The sequence below is a fragment of the Linepithema humile genome, chromosome 5, assembly GCF_040581485.1.
Source record: "Linepithema humile isolate Giens D197 chromosome 5, Lhum_UNIL_v1.0, whole genome shotgun sequence".
NCBI classification, from domain to species: domain Eukaryota; kingdom Metazoa; phylum Arthropoda; class Insecta; order Hymenoptera; family Formicidae; genus Linepithema; species Linepithema humile.
Genome location: NC_090132.1, coordinates 8,717,761 through 8,738,656, shown reverse-complemented (window position 1 = coordinate 8,738,656; position 20,896 = coordinate 8,717,761). Strand labels below are relative to the sequence as shown.

The window sequence follows — 20,896 nt, the reverse complement described above, 5'->3', positions numbered from 1 at the left end:
TGTACATTTAAGTTTGTTGCAAGAAAATTTTAATTAACAAGAGGCCAAAATAATAGAAAATAAATTGATTTATATTACGAATTATGTATGTATTATATATTAATGTGTTATGAGTAATAAATTCTGCAAAAATCCTTGCCATTTAAAAATAAGACTAATTACATAGATTAAGACTTGTATTACTGTACATTATTTTTTCTGATGTAATGCACTTCTTTCTAGATTTTTAAATAAACAAGTCTTTTTTTTTTATCATCGCTTTTATTCCTTTTGCAGAAAGATCTAATTATTTTAGTCTGTTGATTTTTCGTATATACTTCCTTTCGCATATACTTCGCGTTGAATTCTGCCATAAGCAGCATTTCCCGTCATAAGCTCTATTTATATCTATCATTATTGCATCGCAATAATATATAAACGTGATATGTTGATGATATCTTGACATCAGAAAAAGATATACATATCTAGTGCGGATCTGGCAAAAGCATAAGAAACCGGAAAATGGCAAAAGGTTTTTCGCTGTAAGTATCACGATGGAGGAGTCTCTGATTGTAACGTATGACTCCGTGAATCAAAACGAACAGTTTTACTTCCTCTGTGAATCTAATAGAATCTAATAATCTCTTCGGATATTGTCGGCATCATAAGATTCTTTATAAAAGCGATATCACCGTCCAATGTTCCATTAAGTGTCTTGCATGAGTTAGAGAAAAGTAGTGTAGTGCACGTCCACAAACTTCGGCGGTCTTTTGTCTTGTCTAGTTCGGATAATTTTTAAGGACACATTTCCGTACATTGAATCGTTCGTAGTAAGTACGTCACATGCAGCAATTGTAGTCAATCACTTAGAAGCATGAATCTTTGATTGTGTATCGTGATGTGAAGTCAAATTTTTAAGTATGCAATGAAAACTTTGTCATATAAAATTATATATTTTTTTGTATTTTAAAAGCAGGAACAAATTAAAAATGATTTAAAATCTGAAACTTTTGTAATTTCTAATTTATAGCAAAATTTAGATCTTCTATTTCTCGAGAAACGACATAACAGCGATAATTCATTTGATGAAAAAAATATCAAACAAATACATGCTGATTTTTTCACGACTGGCAAGTAAATTAAAAATATTTATCTCGGTTTTGTAAAAAACATGTTTATTTTTTACCTTAAATAATTTTATTTATTTTTACGATAAAAAGATCAAACATATAAAATGCATAAATTCAACTTTCTTTTAAGTTATAATTGTTTTAGTTTTATCGAATATAGCGGACAAAATTGTTAATGGAAATTTATGATTACGCTATCAGTAAACCGTATCGCCGCTCACCAAGAGGTAGAGTACACGATCAAGACATAATTATTATGGTGGTAGTAGGATAGTGGCGATAGTACAGTTTATCGATAGATTTCAGCATCGATCTCGTTGCATCACAATGCACGCGGATAGATACACTTTCTCAATGAGCTAGTGGCATGATTTTCCTCTTACCGGGTCGTAAACTTTGATGGAGCTCTCATGGAAGTTACGCGAGATATATCGATACGTCAAACATTTTCTGTATTACAATTTCTCTGCATAACAGCGAAATATAGGTCAAAGAAATATTTATAATGATATTGTTAACTGTGACAAATAATACGATAAAATATAGATACATTTGCATTAAATAAACAATTTCTTTTAAACATGGATAATTTAATACCTTGATAAGAGATGAATGTAATTTGATTATTTCCACATGATATTTGATCGCGTTGTTTATATTTCTGCAAATAAATTAACAAATATACAAGATATGAAATTGAAAATAAACTGCTTTGAAGTTCTATTTTCATATGTAATCTATTTCGTGTAAATTACATATACATTTTTTATAATTTGACGTTTATATATAGATTGCACGCAATAATTTTTGATAAAAGTCACAATATTAGACTGGTTTATTTGCGCCAGGATATTATTCGGAGGCGAATATTATCTAAACGCACTGTGCCGAACAACTTTACGAGCATTTTGCGCAATCGTACTTTCTTGCCCATTGTTTTGGCACCGAAAGCGATTTAGCGTGCATTTTCGCCACGTTAAGCCCGAGGTGGGATTACAGGAAGGGGGGTTGTAAACCGCGGGATACAGAGCAATGTAGACGGCAGCGATAGCGGCGCATTATCCGCGTTTACGCCGACAGAAATCCCCCGGCCGGTTCATACATATTAACGTAAGTCATTGCGCGAGTCTTTACGCGCACCGTACGCGGAGAACAAAACGGCCGGGAAATCGCGACCACGCTTTATGAACGGGCCACGAAGCACGATCGTTTTCCGCTATTATTCTGTAAATTACGACACGCTGCTTTCTAGAATCAGACGATGCGTAAATAATGCCGATAAAAATGCAAGGAAATTGATGACGTTAATAAAATGTATTGTAATTACAATTTTTGGGAAGATTGTATTGCTCGTATTTTGCAGTAGTGTTTCTGAAAACGTTAAAATCAAATTGCACATATAAAAAGTATGTCGTTAAAACAATATTCAGTATTCCATCTGTATTAATTTATATCATTCTTGATTCTTATAATTTTATTCTAGGAAAAATATTCTGTGACATCGAGGCAAAAGATTAATCCTTTACTATTGCCATATTTGATAACGTAATTAAAGTGTAATTAATTTGGTTCTAAAAAAAGTTTCGAAATTTTCTATTAAAAGGATTTGATATATGCCGAAAATATCTATCTATAATCTATATCACTTTCTCTTTGAGATAACATCTAATGGAGTTATTAATGTCTGTAAATTCAGCCAATGCCTAAGAAAGCTAAGCAGGCACTACAATGACACGTGCTAATGGATAGAGTCTATTATCTAGATGCACTTGCGGAACACTAATCTACGGCGTTGCATAAAGAAAAAAAGATTTGCTGCGAGAGCTGGCATCAGACTGATAGCGCGTTTACCTTTATAATTATGTTGCAGGTACAGCCCATAAAGTTATATCGAGAGTTATCGCAAAATATCATATGAGAGGATATCCGGATATAATGATTTATCATGTAATCCGGATGAAAAGTCGCCGCTGGGACTAGATTTTATATGGGTTTTTACGCGCACTTTCACTGTGCACCTTAATCGAGTTCGCATCGATCGGAAATTGGACACGTTGCCGTATAACAAATTGCCTTTATTCCAATAAAAGTGCATCCGCCACAGGTGCATCCGCAAACGATTGTTTAATCGAGCAAATTAGAATGTTTGCGATTCGCTGTTACGAATTTTCCATTTAAAGTGTTTTTTGTAGGAGGAAAAAAGCAATTTTTTAATTAAAATAGCAAATATAATACTTAGAAATACATTTCAAGTATAAAATAAATTTATGTTTTATATATATATATATATATATATATATAAATTTATATTTTTTAATATTTGTTTTATTAATTATTTTATTAACAACAATTTTGATTGAGTATGCATATTTTTATTAAATATTGCAATATTCTAATAAGTATGTTGATTTTTTAAGATCGATTATTCAGCAACTTTTTAATTTTACTGTTAGTCAAAAAAATTAATAAAACAGAAAATTGCATTCAAATATTTTACGCTATAATATCAAAATTCTTTCGTCTCTTTTTGAAACTACTCTCTTTCTCTCTCTTGTTTTAATTATATATGTTTCTCTTCAATCATATCGTTCCAATTATCACAAGTAGAATAGTTGCAACTGCATCGCTTAATGACGTCGATTTGTTTGGACCACAAGAGAACATTATTATCACGTAGCGACTCGGCTTCGCTTTTACAGATAATTCGCTTTTACTTTCACATGAAGCGCGTTGGCAAAACGAAACGGCTGCTGATACACGACGTACGGTTGCCTTGGCAGAGAACTTGCTATCCGCGCGGCAATACTATTCAATTTGCCGCGAGAGAGTCACGGATGCTGAAATTAAGCTCGTTATAAGCATCTGCGCGGCGACGTGGAACGCGTATGCACACGCGAAAGATACGTCCAGACCGCCGACGTATTTCGGAAGCGCCTCACCGCGATTTAGATGCTCGTCTAATGCGGATAATTATATATCAGAAGCAGCAGCTATGTGATTAACAATAAAAAAATAAAAAAATGTATAATCTTGTATACATATAAAATAATAAATAAAAATTAAATAATAAATAAAATAAAAGTTTATCAGTTTAAAATGGTGCGGAAATATATATTGCACGACTTATTGCTTATTAACGTGAGATCGCCCTGTAATGAGACCGAAACCATTGTCCGAATTATGCGCCTGCCATATAATTTTGCAAATTACATCGTTGTTCTTTACGTCTTACGTTTATCTTTACGTCATCTCGATAACAATCTCTGCATCATTTGATCTTTTCTCTTCGACTTAATTTTATATTATTATAAAGAGACCGCTAGTCTGCTATTATTTTGCAATTTTTCATTTAATTATTTTAATTAATTTAACCTTTTAGTACAATAATAATTCTTATGACTAACTATTTTCTAATAAAATAATTATGTAATTTTATAATTGGATTCTGATGAATTTTTTACTAACACTTTTATTGACAATTTTTACAAAATATAAAAAAGTAAACTTGCAAGCTTTTATATTTTTTTTATAACTTTAGATCAATATTACTTGTTGAAGTTTCCGCAATAAAAATATTAAAAAATAAAAAAATGTATAACTTTATATACATATAAAATAATAAATAAAAATTAGATAATAAATAAAATAAAAGTTTATCAGTTTGAAAGATAAAATAAATCAAATATACGAGGACATATTGCACGACTTATTGACTGCAGATTATGTTTTATCATAGTTATTTCTTTCAAACTAATCTCCGAATATTTTTTCGGTGGTCTTGTCACAATATACATATATTTTTAAACGCACGTGATAAATAGGCGATAGCGAGTGCGGATAAAATAAACAAACGTACCAATGCTATCACCGATATTTTATTCCAGCAACGTACAGTTCAACGATGACCGAATACGAGGACAATAGAAATCAAAAATCAATGCAACCGAAAACGGAAAACGGCAAAGATTCGATTCTCAATCAACCGCCGAAAGAGAACATACCGGCAGTGCAACCATTAATTTGGCGCAATATCATTATTATTGCTGCTCTTCACGTTGTGTCGATCTATTTGTTCATCACGCGATATACTGAAGCGAAATTTTGGACTTGGATATTTGGTACGTATCTATTTATCAAACCATCAATTAGTCTTTCACAATCTTATTTTTATCGAGAAGAATGAGTTCCATATATTAAAAAATAAATGACCACTAAAGTGCATTGGAATTGCTGCAAAAACGCGGTTGCTTGTGAAAGTCTAGGAGTTTATTTCTCCTCAGCGAAATTATCGAGACTATTATCGAGATACAGCTCACATCTTCAAATTGTTTCTTTTTTAATATTTCTATGTTTACACATTTAAAAAAATTTTTTAAACATATAATTGCCTGCTGATCTTGTTTTTATTTTATTTCTTGTATAAAGCGCCAATATATGCAGTAGTTGGGGGTTTTGGCATAACAGCTGGTGCTCATCGTTTGTGGGCACACAGGAGTTATAAAGCTAAACTACCACTCAGAATACTACTCGCTATTCTGTACTGTATGACCGGCATGGTAAGATTTCAAAGTATGAAGAAAAGTTAAAAAGTAAAGAGATTTTTTAATTCTCAAATCAATTAAAAATGTTCCTTTACTTTGCCTTACTCTGATATCTTAATCTTAATTATCCAATTTATTAACGGTCATTTAAAATTTTTTAATATAATATTTAGTAAACTTTTATTTTGAGAGATTAACTTTCTTGCAGCAGAATATATTTTAGTATACAATTCTGTACAAAAAATGTGTAATTCTGTATCTTTAATTGCGATTTTGAATCTGTATTTGCGCAGTCTTCGTGAAATCTTTATATTTTTATATATCTCTGTTTTATATATTTCTTTCATATTTTCATATATTTCTGTTTTACAGACATGTCTAACTAGATGGATTCGCGTTCATCGAACTCATCATAGGTACACAGATACATGTGCGGATCCGCATAACTCCAATCGCGGCTTTTTCTTTTCGCACGTCGGCTGGTTAATGATGAAGCATCATCCGGCGGTTAAGGAGTACGGAAAAAACGTGGATTTAAGCGATCTTGCTGCCGATCCTGTGATACGTTTCTTTGACAAGTGAGCTTGACATTTCAACGCACTAGACACATTCCGAGTTTCACATTTCGACGCATTCCTCGATTTGCAATGAAACGATCGTAAAATCAATGCAGCAGTGGCATCTAATTAAATCTGATTAATCGAATCTACCGGTATTCTAATCAGATTCAGTTGTCGTCGCGTTTCATCTAAGGTTTTAAAAAACAATCGAAAACGAATTTAAAGTTTATAAGAAAGCCAGTATTGAATTGGTTTGCTTACAAAATCATTTTGCAATTATTCGAGGTGCATGATATTGTGCGATGTTATTCCCGTATGAAAGGAATTCATTCTAAGAAGTTAATTACAAGAACTATCTCTTATTAAAAAGCAATATTGAGTGTATAATAATTTATTACAATTATCTTTGATTTATGTACTTGGATCACGCGGTGGTAGCCATTACGCGCGTTAACGCGCGTATAACATTCGAGGATACTTTTATTGCAGGTATTATATACCGATCATGGTGTCGCTGTGCTTCGTTCTGCCGTCCGTAATACCGGTTTATGTGTGGAACGAAACGTGGTTCATAAGTATAGGTGCTGTTATCTTTCGCTACGCAGTGGCTTTGAACATGATTTTTTCCGTCAACAGCTTCGCTCATATATGGGGCAGTCGACCGTATAACAGGTACATATCAATTTCTTGGGTTCTTGTTTATATGATCAAAATCCAGGCCAGAATAGCCCGAGGGAGGGATCGTGTTGAGATATAAATAGAAAAATATTATAATTTAATTTACATATAAAATTTAGCAGCGAATGTGTAAAGCATTATAATTTAATATAAAAAAGATATAACAATTTTTTTTTAATTCTATCACCCAATATTTAATATTAAAATAATTAAATTTTTTACGATTTTTTAAAAGTAGTTTATTTAAAATTATGTAAAAAATTTTTTTAATAATTTCAAAGCTTGACACTGTTAAAGTTTACTTAAAGCAAACTTTACTTAAAACTGTGTAAACAAATATTATTCCTAATTAGCAATTTCGAAGTTTAATTTGCAAATAATGTTCATGTTTTTGATTACTTGTATAATTAGAAAACTATTAATGTCATAATATTTTTCTTAAAGAGGAGTGATTGATCTTGGATGTTCAATATGTAAAAATTGTAAGGTGCATTGAATTTTGTGTTAGAAATAGGTTTGCTCTGTAATTTGCTTGCTTTTCGATGTGCTTCACTAACTTTCCCGATGAAGAGGTGATTAATCTTGTGACCAAGCACTATACTTTTTCCCGGATGCAAGTTTCTAGCTTGAATCAGATTCACCTACTAATTCTGCTTATTTTCGTTGTTATAAATGGTAAAGCACTTTATACTCTAATTTAGCATTGTAGAAAATTTTAATTTTTTCTACAACAGTAATGATATACAAAAAGCGATTATAAATAATGAATTAGGCTTCATCCGTTTGCTAGATTTATGATAAATCGAATTTAACATAAGACATATAATATTGATGCAAAGTATGTTTCTACAGAATATTCCGAGTTTTATTATAAGAAACGCCGTCAGATATTCTTTTCTCTCGATTGTGAAAGGAATCAATGTTATAAAAAGTAAGAAACTTCTATGAATCTCAAGCTACCTTTCGTCGTTTTCTAAAATAAAATAAGTTTATATATACACGTCAATCATTGTCCACGAAAGATAATTTATCGAAGAAAATTTATACGGGGGCACGATAATAGATAGAAGTTGTAAGGTATTATTCCGCTTAAATAATCTGTTGCACGAGTTTCCGGCGGAAGTTCGTTCGCATAGTCGTCCCGGATCACAAACGGCGAAACTTCTCTCTTTTCCTCTCCTTGTTTCAGAACTCTTAAGCCAGCGGAGAATCCGACGGTGGCCTTCATTGCTCTCGGCGAGGGTTGGCACAATTATCATCATGTCTTCCCGTGGGACTATAAGGCCTCGGAATTGGGCTTTGCTCGTCTCAATCTGACGGCCGGATTTATAGAATTCATGGCTTGGTTGGGATTGGCGTATGATTTAAAGATACCGAGCGTCGAAATCGTCGCGAAATATCGCGCGAATAAAGGCGACGGCACAATCGATCTTTCGGGATGAAACGTGGGGCAGGTATTTTTAAGATATAAGCTGCAATTAAATAATAAAGGAAAAACAGATGCAGGAACGAGGGTACATACACTAAACTCATGTTGCCAATTTCGCCGTAGAATGCAATACGCACATTAGTAGCAAATTCACATTTTCTGCATGTCAATTTGTACAATACTTTGTTTTTTGAGATTAAAGTGTACAAAGCAACATATCATATAAAGATTGTTGAAAATATTTCTTGAAATAATAATGCGCTTTTCATCATGTCTCGTAAATTTTTGTACGTAAATCTTTGTCATGAATTATATATTTCGCATAATTTGCATGATTTATATCTCGTAAACTCATGCAAATGCAATTATGTCAACTTTTTATCAATGTATTCACATCGTCATCGCCATCGGGTGTGGCATACATTACGTAGGATGCACATCGTGTTTTTGGACTGCCGAAAGAGTCAAAATAAGTATAATTATATCTCGATATAATTTAAAAGTTTGCATTTCATCGAATCCAACATATTGCGCCGTTGTATGTTGATGCATGATAACAAGTTCAAAGTTGTGTAAATAAATGCTTTTTGATGTGCAATATTCAATGAAATATTTTGCATTTTTGTTTACATGCATGTTATTTTGAATATATTGCCATATGTTGACGTAACGCATCGAATTCAATGGAGTGCAGATTTTATTTTGGAGCAAGTATCTAAGTGCTGCATTTTGTGTAATATTGTTAAAAATTTCCAAAAGTATTATTATTGTGCGTTTTAAAAATGATTATTTATTACATTAATACATTATATTAACAGGATACATTTATAATTTATATATATGAATTTATAGAATAAGAGACTTTTCATATGCCGCTATGAAATTAAAATCCGTTAAAGTTGTTGGAATAAAAATATGTGAAAAAATATAAAAAAATAATTAGCTTTCTAAATGTTTAGATTGAGAAGATTGAATTTAGATTAAAATTTATTCAGATTTTTGAAAAAGTGAATTAAACTACCTTTGCGTTCAACTCGATGTTAATTGAGATATACAATGAGTAAAGTGAGATCGTCTTTTTACAAATAGATAGCATCCTCTCCTTTTACTGACTCAAATGCAAATAATGTAGATATTTTTTTGCTCCGGCTATTCCTCTTTCTCTTTGCTTTGAACGCTGAATAAATAGAACAGCGTTCCCAGTTATATCCTATGCGTGATCACTGAATATCTTTGAATTAGGGAAGCATTACAGAACGTGGCAGAATATGTTATTTCAGACTGAATACTACTGCCTTTGACAGACAAATTATCTGTCTTGAATTTTCATGAATGATGCGCATTACTTAGTTATGTTTGTAGGAATTATATTAATCTCTTATGTGAAATAAAAGTGGAAATATATTGATATTTTACAAGATATTTTATAAATATAAAAAGCAAAAATATATGAAATCGATTATTTTATTACGCAATGAATTTATTATTAATATATATAGCTTTTAAATTATGTTAAATTAAATTTATGTTAAATTAAATTTTTTATTTACACATTGTGTGTAATTATGTGAAATAAAATAAAATTTTTATAGACTAGATTAACTGCTAATTTGCTAATTACTTTGAATAAAAATTAATATTCTTACTAATAAATAATAGATTGTGATAATTTTAGCATTCAACTCATGGTAAAATTCTCAAAAATATAGTTACGTTAATTTAGTTTTTGTCATAATTTGTTAATTAATACACACAGAGTTGTAAATTATAATTTTATGTGTATCGTCAATTTTGGAATACTTTGTATTTAACTTTAATGTATTCAGAGTTTTGAAGCGACAACATTTGCTTTAATTAGCAGAATGTATAGAATTTTTACGCTAACTGTAAAAAAAGGAATATTTTACCTATTAAAAATCCAATCAGAATTTAAATCATCTATTTTTATTACAAATATCTGGATAGTTAATAGTCTTCGTCATGCTTCATAGCCCCGTGTAAATTTTTGTCCCGGCCCGATAGCGGAATTTTAAGCGCTGTGGAATTTTAATAAAGGCTTTGTCACACGATAGATATCGGATGTATCACACAAATGAGACACGCTCTTCGGCGACCTCAGCGGTCAACGATTTATATAAACGCCCTACATACGCGAAGTCACGTTTCGCCGATAAAAAAAGGAAGAGAGACGCCAGAAAAGTGTTATCGATCCGGATAGCCTGACGTCGCGCCGTTTCACCCGGGGGTTAAATTTAGTATTTATCATCACGTATTCCGCGGAGTCTACAGGTAGCGCCTGCGCGACTCCGTCGTGTCGCGCGTCACGCACCCTTATATGCGCATATATGCCTACATATCTATCTATACAGAGCCGGTATGTGACGGCGGAACATATTTACCCTCTATGCACATTACGAACATTTGTCTATTTTTGTCATAGCAACCCGTCGTGTATCGATCATTCTAATGTTTCTGTAAATGTGGCCGCGCGCGCGTCTCGCATTTCACGACGCGCGTCAGCGTCGAAAATCTAGGGCGAGAAAAAAAAAGTCGCCGCGAGAGCAGCGGCGGCCGTTACACATGTGGGATATGAGTGCATTGCACGATTAATGGTAATATGCATTCCTGATTACTCGATTCGCACGTTCTGTTTATTCGCGCTTTCACAGTGACAGTTATGAATTAGCGGGATTATCGTGATTATTGAAATATATGTTAGAAATATCATTGATACACATGCAGCGGTTATTGTCTTAATTAATTGGAATTAAACATATTTTATTCAATTCAATTGACCGTACTTTATACCATATTTTGTTAGCCAACAACGATCAAATATAATGAGTAAATATCTATTATTGAATCTATTATGATGTTATATGTATCAGAAGCCAATTGTAAGATATATGTCGAGACTATTAATTCTTTTTCATGCATGCAAGTAATAAATATACATATATATAATTTACAATTTTTAACATTTTTACTTTTGTAAAAACTTTTTGTAAAATAAATGACAAAAATTAAATAAGAAATATTATATCTAGAATTTAAAAAATGTGAAAAATAAAATCATTTAAATAACACTGAAAATTTTCTATAAACTATATGTAAAAATAACATTTTTTTGATGCTATCAAAGAATATTCTAGAATGCCAATACGGAATATATTTTCTTCGTAAAAGCAATTTACTTAAAAAAAACATTTGAAGCAGGTATATTAAATTTTATTACAAAATTAAATATAACACACATTTAATTTCTCTGAGAAAATTGAGAAATGAAAACAATCGCGCGTTATAAAATATCCATGCAATTTGACTCACCCCGTGTTACTGACCTGACCAGTTTTCGTTCCGTCAGGATAATACCCTCACCGCCACCACAGTAAACACACCACCCGCCACTTTCGTCCCGCGACACTGTGCTCGATTACGTGCACGCAGCCTGGGTCTTAAGATCCACGCCGGTTACGATGTGTCGGAATGAGTCTCGAAGGGCAAAAGTATACAGTCCGGTTGCTTCTGAGTGAGACCGTGACTTCGTACGTGACGTAGGAATGCGACTGAAGCTGCGGCACATAAATGGACATGAAATTATCGTGGTTACATCTCGAAGTTCACTGAAGCGAACGTGAGGCAGAGCGGACACGACGATAAATGAACACCGTGGGGCACGTATGAATGAACGGAAATCTCTGGCGGATCGGAAGAGCAGGTGGATAGCTGATTGAATAAACAAACGAGCTAGCGGATACAGGCCGGACAGACCGTATCGTAAACAGAGGGTAAATAGCCACGCGTTTTCGCTCAGGTGCGTTTGCGTGGATGCCGCTGGTGCGTGCGTACGACACCGCGTATATGTGGTGTGTGTATGATATGTGTGCGCCCGTGTGTGTGTCTGCGTATACACGTGCGAGCGTAGGGGTGCGAGAGATCTTCTAACCGCGACGATGGTTTAGGGTGTACTGAACGTTACCCGGAGAGGGTTGGTTGTACGGCGTAGTGTCTAATCCAACATTACCTAACCGTATAGCAACGGCGCCATGGAAACGGCACGTTTGCGCTTGCGTCGTCGTCGTCGTCATAGATCGACTTAAACTTTTTTGGCAATTCCACCAGTTACTTCGAGAACTCGCAATAAAAGCTGCTATTAATTCTCTATAAGTGTCGCACCGGAAAGGGGAGGGGATAAGTCCGCAATTTGTCGCCCTTGGAGGAACGTGCTAGTGATAGTTGGTGCGCGTTGACCCGAGAGCAGTTGCGAGGTCGAACTAATATCGAGGCAGCTGATGTTACCGCCATAAGATTTTTAATTAATTCCATGTTATCTGTCTGATTAAGTATAATAAATTCATTTTATCGCTGCAGCAATAGTGAATCTCTTTCCTTAATCGATGAAGAGATAAATGGAAAAATGAGACTGTTAAACTACCTTATCCTTATCTCTACTTTCTCAATAAAACATTGCCTTGCTTATCTTTTGCAGAAACTAAGCTTTGCGTTTACTGAGCATCAGATTTTTAACAGCAATCTCGACCTAAAGCGACATCTCTTATCGATATCGCATTTTCGGGGTGAAGCAATTTCCTATTTTGCAAAGTTATACAAAATTAAAATATATGCTCCTTGCAAATAACTATTATAAAAGCTTCATAAATACTTATAATTTATAAAGTATTCTAAAATTTAAATATATTTTTGGAAAAATGTATATTGTCAAGAAAGTATAGATTTTTTTCTATTAATATAATATTTAAACTTTCTGTATAAATAAATTCATGAATAAAAATGAAAGAGAAAAATCAATAAAAGATTGTTTTCTAAATTTCTATTAACGCAGCGCATTTACGCCGATATGTAGATTATGGATCGCTGATAAGCTGATAAAACAATGTTGCCATTTTATCCTTTGAGACGATCCATATTATAATTTCCACACATATAAATAAAATATAATATTAACTCTTAAAATGTAATATTTTTCATCATTTAGAATAACATTTCTCTGATGGACCGCTGATGGACATTAATTTGTCCTAATTATCTCAAAAAGCAATCAATAATATTGATTTTAATTTTAAATTTTCTGGAAAAATATAAATCCTAAAAAGTAAAATAAAATTAAAAATAAAAAACATATTTAATTTAAAAAAATATTATTCGTTAAAGTACGTAGAGTAAAAGATGTATTTTTAGACGTTACTTAAATAGGGGTTCCACGGATCAATATAATGCTCTGAGGGTGAAAGACCTCCAGCTCCAGGTAAAATTTCGTGGAAAGGTTGATATTACCGACCGTTTTAGTCATTCGACGAGATACTACTAAAGTATACAATTCTAAGTAAATTTTCGTGACTGTCGGAGAAATCTTGGGCTTAGAGAAACTTTTGTTCAATTTTATCTGTCAATAAATATAATAAATTCATTACAATGACGCAAAATGTACTAATATTTAGTTAAACGTATAATTTTCCCGATGTGAAAATTTTATTTGTTCCTATTAAACGTTTAAAAATACTTTCTCGGTAAATAATTGAAATATGAGAAACTTTTATATTTTAACATACGAAACTTTTTGCTTAAATTCCACTTGCTTCTTACGACTAGTTTGTTAACCGGATTTAAGTACACGAGTTTCAATGCATAATAAACATAGATTTCACTGTCAATTAACTGTTTGATTGTTCGTTTAATCATTCCCGTTATTCACCTTGTTATCCACGCAGACGTGACCTGTTCGCTCTCTACACAAAAATTAAAGTAAATATTATAAATACTATATACTATCACTTTTCTTATTTAAAAAAGTTCATTATTAATTTCCAAGAAAATCATCAAAAAATGCAAGTAAAGATTTACGAATGATAAACCGATATTAAGAATAAAATTAGAAAATCAGAAAATTTGGAATATTATATATTATACATAAAGTTTTTCAAAATTATCAAAAATTTATGAGATAGTAATTATTTAGTTGCATTTCTCAAGCTTCACATTCGAGATAAGCTTCTTATTTCCACTTCAAAGACTATTGATGCTTTGATGTTTCTGCTAAGAAGATTTGCTGGAAGATTAAGTTTAGGTTGCTCAAATACCATATTATATTTTCCGAAAAAATTCTGTTTATGTAAATTTTAACAAGGATTTATATAATCGTACAGTTCAACTCATCAAAAAAATGAGAATAAGTGCAAATAATCAATAATAAATCGATTAATAACTACAAAATTAATTTACTTGTATGTTAACTCGTATCGTCTACTCTTTTATGTCGATTTTTTTTATTTTTTCTGAATCTTTTAGTTATTTTATGTTAATTCAATAAGAGCGAGTTTTTCGGGTATTATCTTGTCGGAAACCGGAAAGAAAGCGTATAAATTAGTTCAAAAATAAGATTTATAATCATTGAGAAAGACTTCTTGAATAAACAACTTCCGTCGTTTTTTTCTTCACTTAAAACATTTTTTTTGTAAGTAATTTTAATTAGTAAAAATAACAAAACAATGGAAAGTAGATCTTTATCAATATATTATACAATCGATGTATATTACGTAAAGTCAGTGATACAAGTTCTGCAAATATTGCAATTTGAAAGTTTAATGGTCGGATGATCAGATTAAGACTGTACTATAAATTATTTTGTAATATTTCTACGAAATAGTAACGTGAACCAGATTTTTTCTTATATTTTTAAACAGAAAAGCCTATTTAGTCTTTTAGCCTATTAATAATATTTTTTATTCTTTTTGCAATAAGATTCAATTATTTTAATTTGTCGATCTTTTGCTTATTCTTTCTGAGTTTGTCCTGAGTTTCGTAAGCATCATCTGTGACATTATTGCATCGCAATGTAACGCAGATACGATATGTTGATCATTTTATTTATGTTATAAAAAGTCACATATGTTTACAGTAAAAGCATAAGAAACTGTAGCACCGAAGAATGGCGGAAGATATTCCGGGGGAGAAAACAATGATGGAAGGATCGATGGGGGAATTGCTTTGGTTGCTAGAAATCGTTCCGCAAATCAAGACATACTTTACCCCTCTACGATAGAAGCGACACTTACGATGTGCCGACATCACTGGGCTCTTTATATATATAAACGCGGTGTTACTGTCTAATACCCCATGGAACGTTTTGCACAGGTTTGGAGAATAGTACGGTAGATTGGTTAAAGTAGTGACATCGATACACTCCGTCGATCTGTTATTCTGTCTAGTCCGCACAGCTGTTCAGAACATACATTTGCAGAACACCATTTGCAGTAAGTACAGCGCGTGCAGCAATTGTAATCAGTCGCTTAAAAATATGAATTTTTGATTTACGTATCGTGATGTGAAGTCAAATTTCTAAGTATGCTTAGTCTTTTTACATATAAAAATTTTATATATCTATTCTAAGTACACTATATGTAATTTTTATTCTTTTACAATAATGAAAAAATTAAAAATGGAAAATGCATAAATTTTATTTTTTTAAAAGATATAATTGTTCTAGTTTTATCAAATATAATAAAAGAAATTGCTAGTCGAAAATTGTGATTTTGCTATCGGCACCGTGTCACCGTTCGCGAAAAAGTAGAGTACACTATCCAAATATAGAATAAAGCAGTATAATATAATATAAGTATAGTTTTAGAATAAATCAATGCAAAATTAATTCTAAATTGTTATTGTTACAAATTTTAATAATGTTAAAATATAATTACAAGTCCTGAAAGAAACTTTGTTTTTTTCCTCTTCTTAATGATTTGATTTATGTCAAGAAATCTATTTGTTATTTATATATAGATATTATTTTTCCAAGATAATATATGAAAAGAGATCTATTAATGTCTTTATACTCGACGGAAAAAATCTCGTCAATGCCCAGGAAAGTTGAGCTAGAAACTAGCAATGGAACGTGTTAATAGCAGAAAGTATCTTCTAGACGCGTATTCGTAGAATGATCTATAGCGTTGCATGAAGAAAGGATTAGCCGCAAGCATTCATGTCAAAACTGACAACGCATTTATTATGCTCTCCGTAATTATAACCTATTCTTCAGTCGATAGTTTGTAACAAAAATTAATACATGAACATTGCGCGTGGTCGAATTTCCAGATATAATGATACAATATAATTTATCATGTAATTCAGATGAAAAATTCTCACTGGATGAGATTTTATACGCGTTTTTACTCGCACTTTCACGGTACATTTAATCGAGTTCGCATCGATCGAAAATTGGGCAAGCTGCCGTATAACAGATTGCCTTTATTCTAATAAAAGTGTATTTGCGCGCCACAGGTGTTTCTGCAAACAATTGTTCCATCGAACAAATCAGAATGTTTGCAATTCTCTGTTAATTGATTATTCTAGCAACCTTTTGATTTTACTATTAATTATAGTAGAATTAATTACATTTATAAGTGCAAAAGTACATTACAATACAATATCAAAGTTGTACAGTACTTTTTCGAATTAGATTTTTGATTATATCTTTTTTTTTTGTCAATTATATTGTTTCAATTGTCACACGTACGTAGAATAGTTACAACTGCAGTACGTAACAATGCCGACTTGTTTACACCGCGAAAACATTATTATCACGTAGTGCCTCGGGCAGATGATTCGCTTTTACTTTCACGGTAAACGTACGACCGGAAAACGAACCGGTTGGTGATACATGCACATGATTGCATTGGCCGAGAACTTGCTTTCCACGCGACAATACTATTTACTTTGTAGTTTACCGTTACGGATGTTAGAATTAAGGTCGTTATAAGCAATGGCGATGCAAAACGCATATATACACGAAAATGAAAAAAACACGTTCAGACTGTCGGATGCGTTTAAAAAAGCATCGCATCGCGTTTTAGATGTTTGTTTAAATAATTGAAGGGTTCAGAAGAAAAATGGATAGAGTTCTTTTTTAAATTCATGTATAAATTAAAAAAAACTGAACAGTTTTCACTGAATGATTTAAAAGAGAGTGCAAATGTTTAAGTTAAAATTAAAAGAAATATATATCGTCTAATGAAAAATAGTGTACATGTTGCATACAATTAAAATTTTAATTTTAGAACTAATTTTCTAACAATTAACAAAAATTTGATTTGATCCATTTTTCCTTTGAACCCTTCAATTATACATTGAGATGAAAAGGCGCCCATACGGTTAGCAATATTTGCTTGTTAACATGAAATCGCTATGTAATATCGAGAATAGAAAACTCTTACTCTAATTATAGATCTGCCATATAATTTAATCAATGATATGTTATGCAACGAAATTATGTTGTTTAACTTTACATTATCACGACATCACAGCTTTACATTATCGCTTGATCTTTTAACTTTTACTTAATTTTATATCATTACAAAGAGGCTGTTTTGCAAATTTGTATTTAATTATTTTAATTATTTTAATTTTTATTACATTAATAATTTGTATGACTCTTTCTATATATTTAATAATAAAATGAGTATGTTATTATAATTAAATTACGACAGACTTTTTTGCTGACAAAATTTTATAGTAATTTCTTTTCAAGTAATCTGAGTTTTTTGATGGTTCTGTCACAATATATATTTTCAAATGTATACTTGCGATAAATAAGCGACAGCGAAGTGCGGGTAAAATAAACAAACGTACCAATGCTGCCACCGATATTTTGTTCCAGCAATGTACAGTTCAACAATAACTGAGTATGAGGATAATAAAGATAAAAAGTCATTGGAAACGAAAAATGAGAAGGAATCGATTTTCGATCAACCGCCGAAAGAGCACATACCAGCAGTGCAACCATTAATTTGGCGCAATATTATTGGCCTCGCCATTCTTCATGTTTTGGCGATCTATTTGTTTATCACGCGAATTTTCAAGGTGTCAATTTGGACTTGGGTATTTGGTATGTTTCTATTTATTAAACCGCCAATTAGTCTTCCATAATTTTATTTTTATCGAGAAGAATGAGTTCCACTCATTGAATGAATGGATACGAAGCGCACTGGAATTGATGCATAGACATAGCGCGGTTTCGTATAAAATTCGAAGTTTATTTTTTCCTCAGTGGAATTAATTAAAAAATTTTTTAAACATATGATTACTTATTGATCCTATTTTTATTTTATTTTATTTGTATGCAGGATTTACATATGGATTTTTTGTTATTATTGGCATATCAGCTGGTGCTCATCGTCTGTGGGCACACAAGAGCTATAGTGCTAAATTGCCACTCAGAATACTACTCGCTATTTTTTACTGTATGGCTGGTCAGGTAAAATTTCTAAGTATAAAATTAAAAAGTAAAGAAAATGTGGATTTGCGTAGTCTTCGCAAACTCTTCACAACATTTTTCGTTTTGCAGACTCATCTGACTAAATGGGTTCGCGTTCATCGAACACATCACCGGTATACAGACACATCCGCGGATCCGCATAACTCTAATCGTGGCTTTTTCTTTTCGCACGTCGGCTGGTTAATGATGAAACATCATCCAGCGGTCAAGGAATACGGAAAGAATGTGGATATGAGCGATCTTGCTGCCGATCCCGTGATACGCTTCTTTGATAAGTGAGTTTAATATTTCAGCGCATTGATGTCCTTACAAAATTGTTTTATTCAAGGTGTTTAGCATTGTTCCTAAATGAGAGATTTATACACATGTGTAACACTTGCGGGTGTTTTCTATTGCAGATATTATCCGCCAATCATGCTGTCAGTTTGCTTCGTTTTGCCGACCTTAATACAGGTCTACTTATGGAACGAAACGTGGGACATAGCAATAAATTCTGTTATTGTTCGCTACGTAATATCATTAAACGCGACTTTTTCCGTTAACAGCTTCGCTCATTTATGGGGCACTCGACCGTACGACAGGTATGCATTAATTTCTTGGGTTCACACTTATGTGATTAGCATCAGAATCGGTCAAGATAGTGTGAGAATTGTGTTCAAATATAAATATAAAAATATTATAATTTAATATAAAAGAGAATACTTTCAATAAAATTAAACAAAATAATAAACAGATTTTGTAAAGTATTATTTTGTTTAAATAAGAGCTGCGTGAGTTTCCAGCGGTCGTTCATATAGTCGTTCCAAATGAGTAAAATTTCTTTCTTTTCGTCTCTTTCTTGTTTTAGAAATCTTAAAGCAAGGGAGAATATTGGGGTGGCTATCGTCGCCAATGGTGAGGGTTGGCACAATTACCATCATGCGTTTCCATGGGACTATAGGAACGCGGAGCTAGGCTTTCATAGTCTCAATCTGGCGGCTGGTTTTATAGAACTCATGGCGTGGTTAGGATTGGCGTATAATTTGAAAACACCGAGCCCCGAAATTATTGAGAAATATTGTGCGAATAAAGGTGACGGCACTATCGGATTCTCGAGACGAAAAGCGCGACAGATATCCTCGAAACATACAACTGCTGTTGAATAAAGCAGGATCACCTTAAATTTAGACTAAAACTTATTTCATTTTCATTTTTTTTTCATACTTCTGTAAATATAGTCTCGATACGCATTAATGTCAAAAGACTAAGGCGAGAAAAAAAGTTGTTTTCGTGCTAATCATTGCACATGTGGGACACAAGTGCACTGCATGATTAATTCATTTCCTGCCGGACCGATTTTCCATTCATGCCGTGAAAGTCATATGCGTTCCGTGTTGTTGAAACTAACACTTCTTCTTATAACATATACGTTATAATATATATAAAACTGCATGAATCATTAATAGCAAGAAAATGTAAAGTTTAAAATGCTTCACAGAACAAACATGATGATGAGTTTATGTCAAAAAAGGAAAAAATTTGTTTCTAATTTTGTCAATATTTAAAATCAAAATACTATATTTTTAACAAAAACAATGTATTGCTTGTATTTTGTAAAACATTTAAAGCAAATTCTGACATTTAAGGAATCAAATAAAAAAACATTTTATTATGCCGCGAGGAATGCGATTCACGGCATGATAACTGTATACATTTTGGCAATCAATACATGATTTTATTATATATTTTATAATAATGTATTATAATAATTACATTTAGTAATAAAAATATATAACGGAATCTGAACGGAAAGTTCGGCGTGGGGCATATGCAATCTATGTGGCACGGAACGAGTTAATGGTAATACATTTATTTTGTAATTATTCGATTATCACATTCTATTGATTCGCGATTTCGCTTTCAAAAGTTATGGTTTTTATAGAATTTCTAAGTAAGGATTTTTTTAATTGTCCAATATTTCTAAATCTATATGTTTTACATTTTTACTAAATAAAATTTTTTAAACGTATGACGGCTTGTTGATTATGTTTTTATTCTATAATATTTCCCATATTCAGGATTGCATGAAAAGTGTGCATACAGTTCTAAATTTCTCAATTTTAAATCTACATTTGTGCAGTCTTTGCAAAATCCTTATAAGTTTTTGCAGATTTATCTAACTACATGGATTCACATTTATCCATCACAAGTATACGGACATATCTGCGAATCCGCGTGACACTAATTGCAGATTTTTCTTTTCGAGTTGGTTGGTTGATGATAAAACATCATTCAGTGGTTAAAGAATGCGA

At 32.1% G+C, this 20,896-nt stretch overlaps 3 protein-coding genes across 8 annotated transcripts in view; 2 read left to right on the top strand and 1 right to left on the bottom strand.

Annotated features, from left to right (window-relative positions):
* LOC105674063 (follistatin-related protein 5-like) overlaps positions 1-12,330 on the bottom strand; it is a 39,422-nt gene extending 27,092 nt beyond the window's left edge. Inside the window, exons 1-2 of one of the 5 annotated variants that reach the window (XM_067355842.1) lie at positions 12,264-12,330; positions 11,645-11,889 (exon numbers count right to left, since the gene is read on the bottom strand). The gene's annotated coding sequence lies outside the window, so the exon portion shown is untranslated. Of the gene's footprint in view, positions 1-11,644 lie in introns of all 5 variants that reach the window. The other 4 variants (XM_012370144.2, XM_067355843.1, XM_012370142.2 and 1 more) reach the window with 4 other exon arrangements.
* LOC105674027 (acyl-CoA Delta-9 desaturase-like) lies at positions 5,031-8,523 on the top strand. Its single transcript, XM_012370074.2, has 5 exons — positions 5,031-5,227; positions 5,535-5,665; positions 6,023-6,228; positions 6,700-6,882; positions 8,078-8,523. Exons 1-5 carry the CDS (start codon positions 5,047-5,049, stop codon positions 8,328-8,330), a joined length of 954 nt encoding a protein of 317 aa, XP_012225497.2. The 5' UTR covers positions 5,031-5,046; the 3' UTR covers positions 8,331-8,523.
* A 4,265-nt stretch (positions 12,331-16,595) lies between the features above and the next one.
* Positions 16,596-20,852, top strand: LOC105674066 (acyl-CoA Delta(11) desaturase-like). Of its 2 annotated transcripts, XM_012370151.2 has the most exons (5): positions 16,598-18,215; positions 18,454-18,584; positions 18,675-18,880; positions 19,004-19,186; positions 19,453-20,852. In XM_012370151.2, the coding sequence occupies exons 1-5, from the start codon at positions 17,990-17,992 to the stop codon at positions 19,748-19,750; spliced, it is 1,044 nt and encodes a 347-aa protein (XP_012225574.1). In that variant the 5' UTR covers positions 16,598-17,989; the 3' UTR covers positions 19,751-20,852. The 2 variants fall into 2 exon arrangements, with proteins under 2 accessions (XP_067211958.1, XP_012225574.1); XM_067355857.1 differs by having other exon boundaries at positions 16,596-18,215; positions 18,454-18,880.
* The last annotated feature ends 44 nt before the right edge of the window (positions 20,853-20,896 follow it).

Coding starts and splice junctions, on each gene's coding strand:
- LOC105674027 (XM_012370074.2), top strand. CDS start 5,047: ATGCAACCGAAAACGGAAAACGGCAAAGATTCGATTCTCAATCAACCG. Junction 6,229..6,699: donor GTGATACGTTTCTTTGACAA/GTGAGCTTGACA, acceptor CTTTTATTGCAG/GTATTATATACCGATCATGG. Junction 6,883..8,077: donor GGCAGTCGACCGTATAACAG/GTACATATCAAT, acceptor TCCTTGTTTCAG/AACTCTTAAGCCAGCGGAGA.
- LOC105674066 (XM_067355857.1), top strand. CDS start 17,990: ATGTACAGTTCAACAATAACTGAGTATGAGGATAATAAAGATAAAAAG. Junction 18,881..19,003: donor GTGATACGCTTCTTTGATAA/GTGAGTTTAATA, acceptor TTTCTATTGCAG/ATATTATCCGCCAATCATGC. Junction 19,187..19,452: donor GGCACTCGACCGTACGACAG/GTATGCATTAAT, acceptor TTCTTGTTTTAG/AAATCTTAAAGCAAGGGAGA.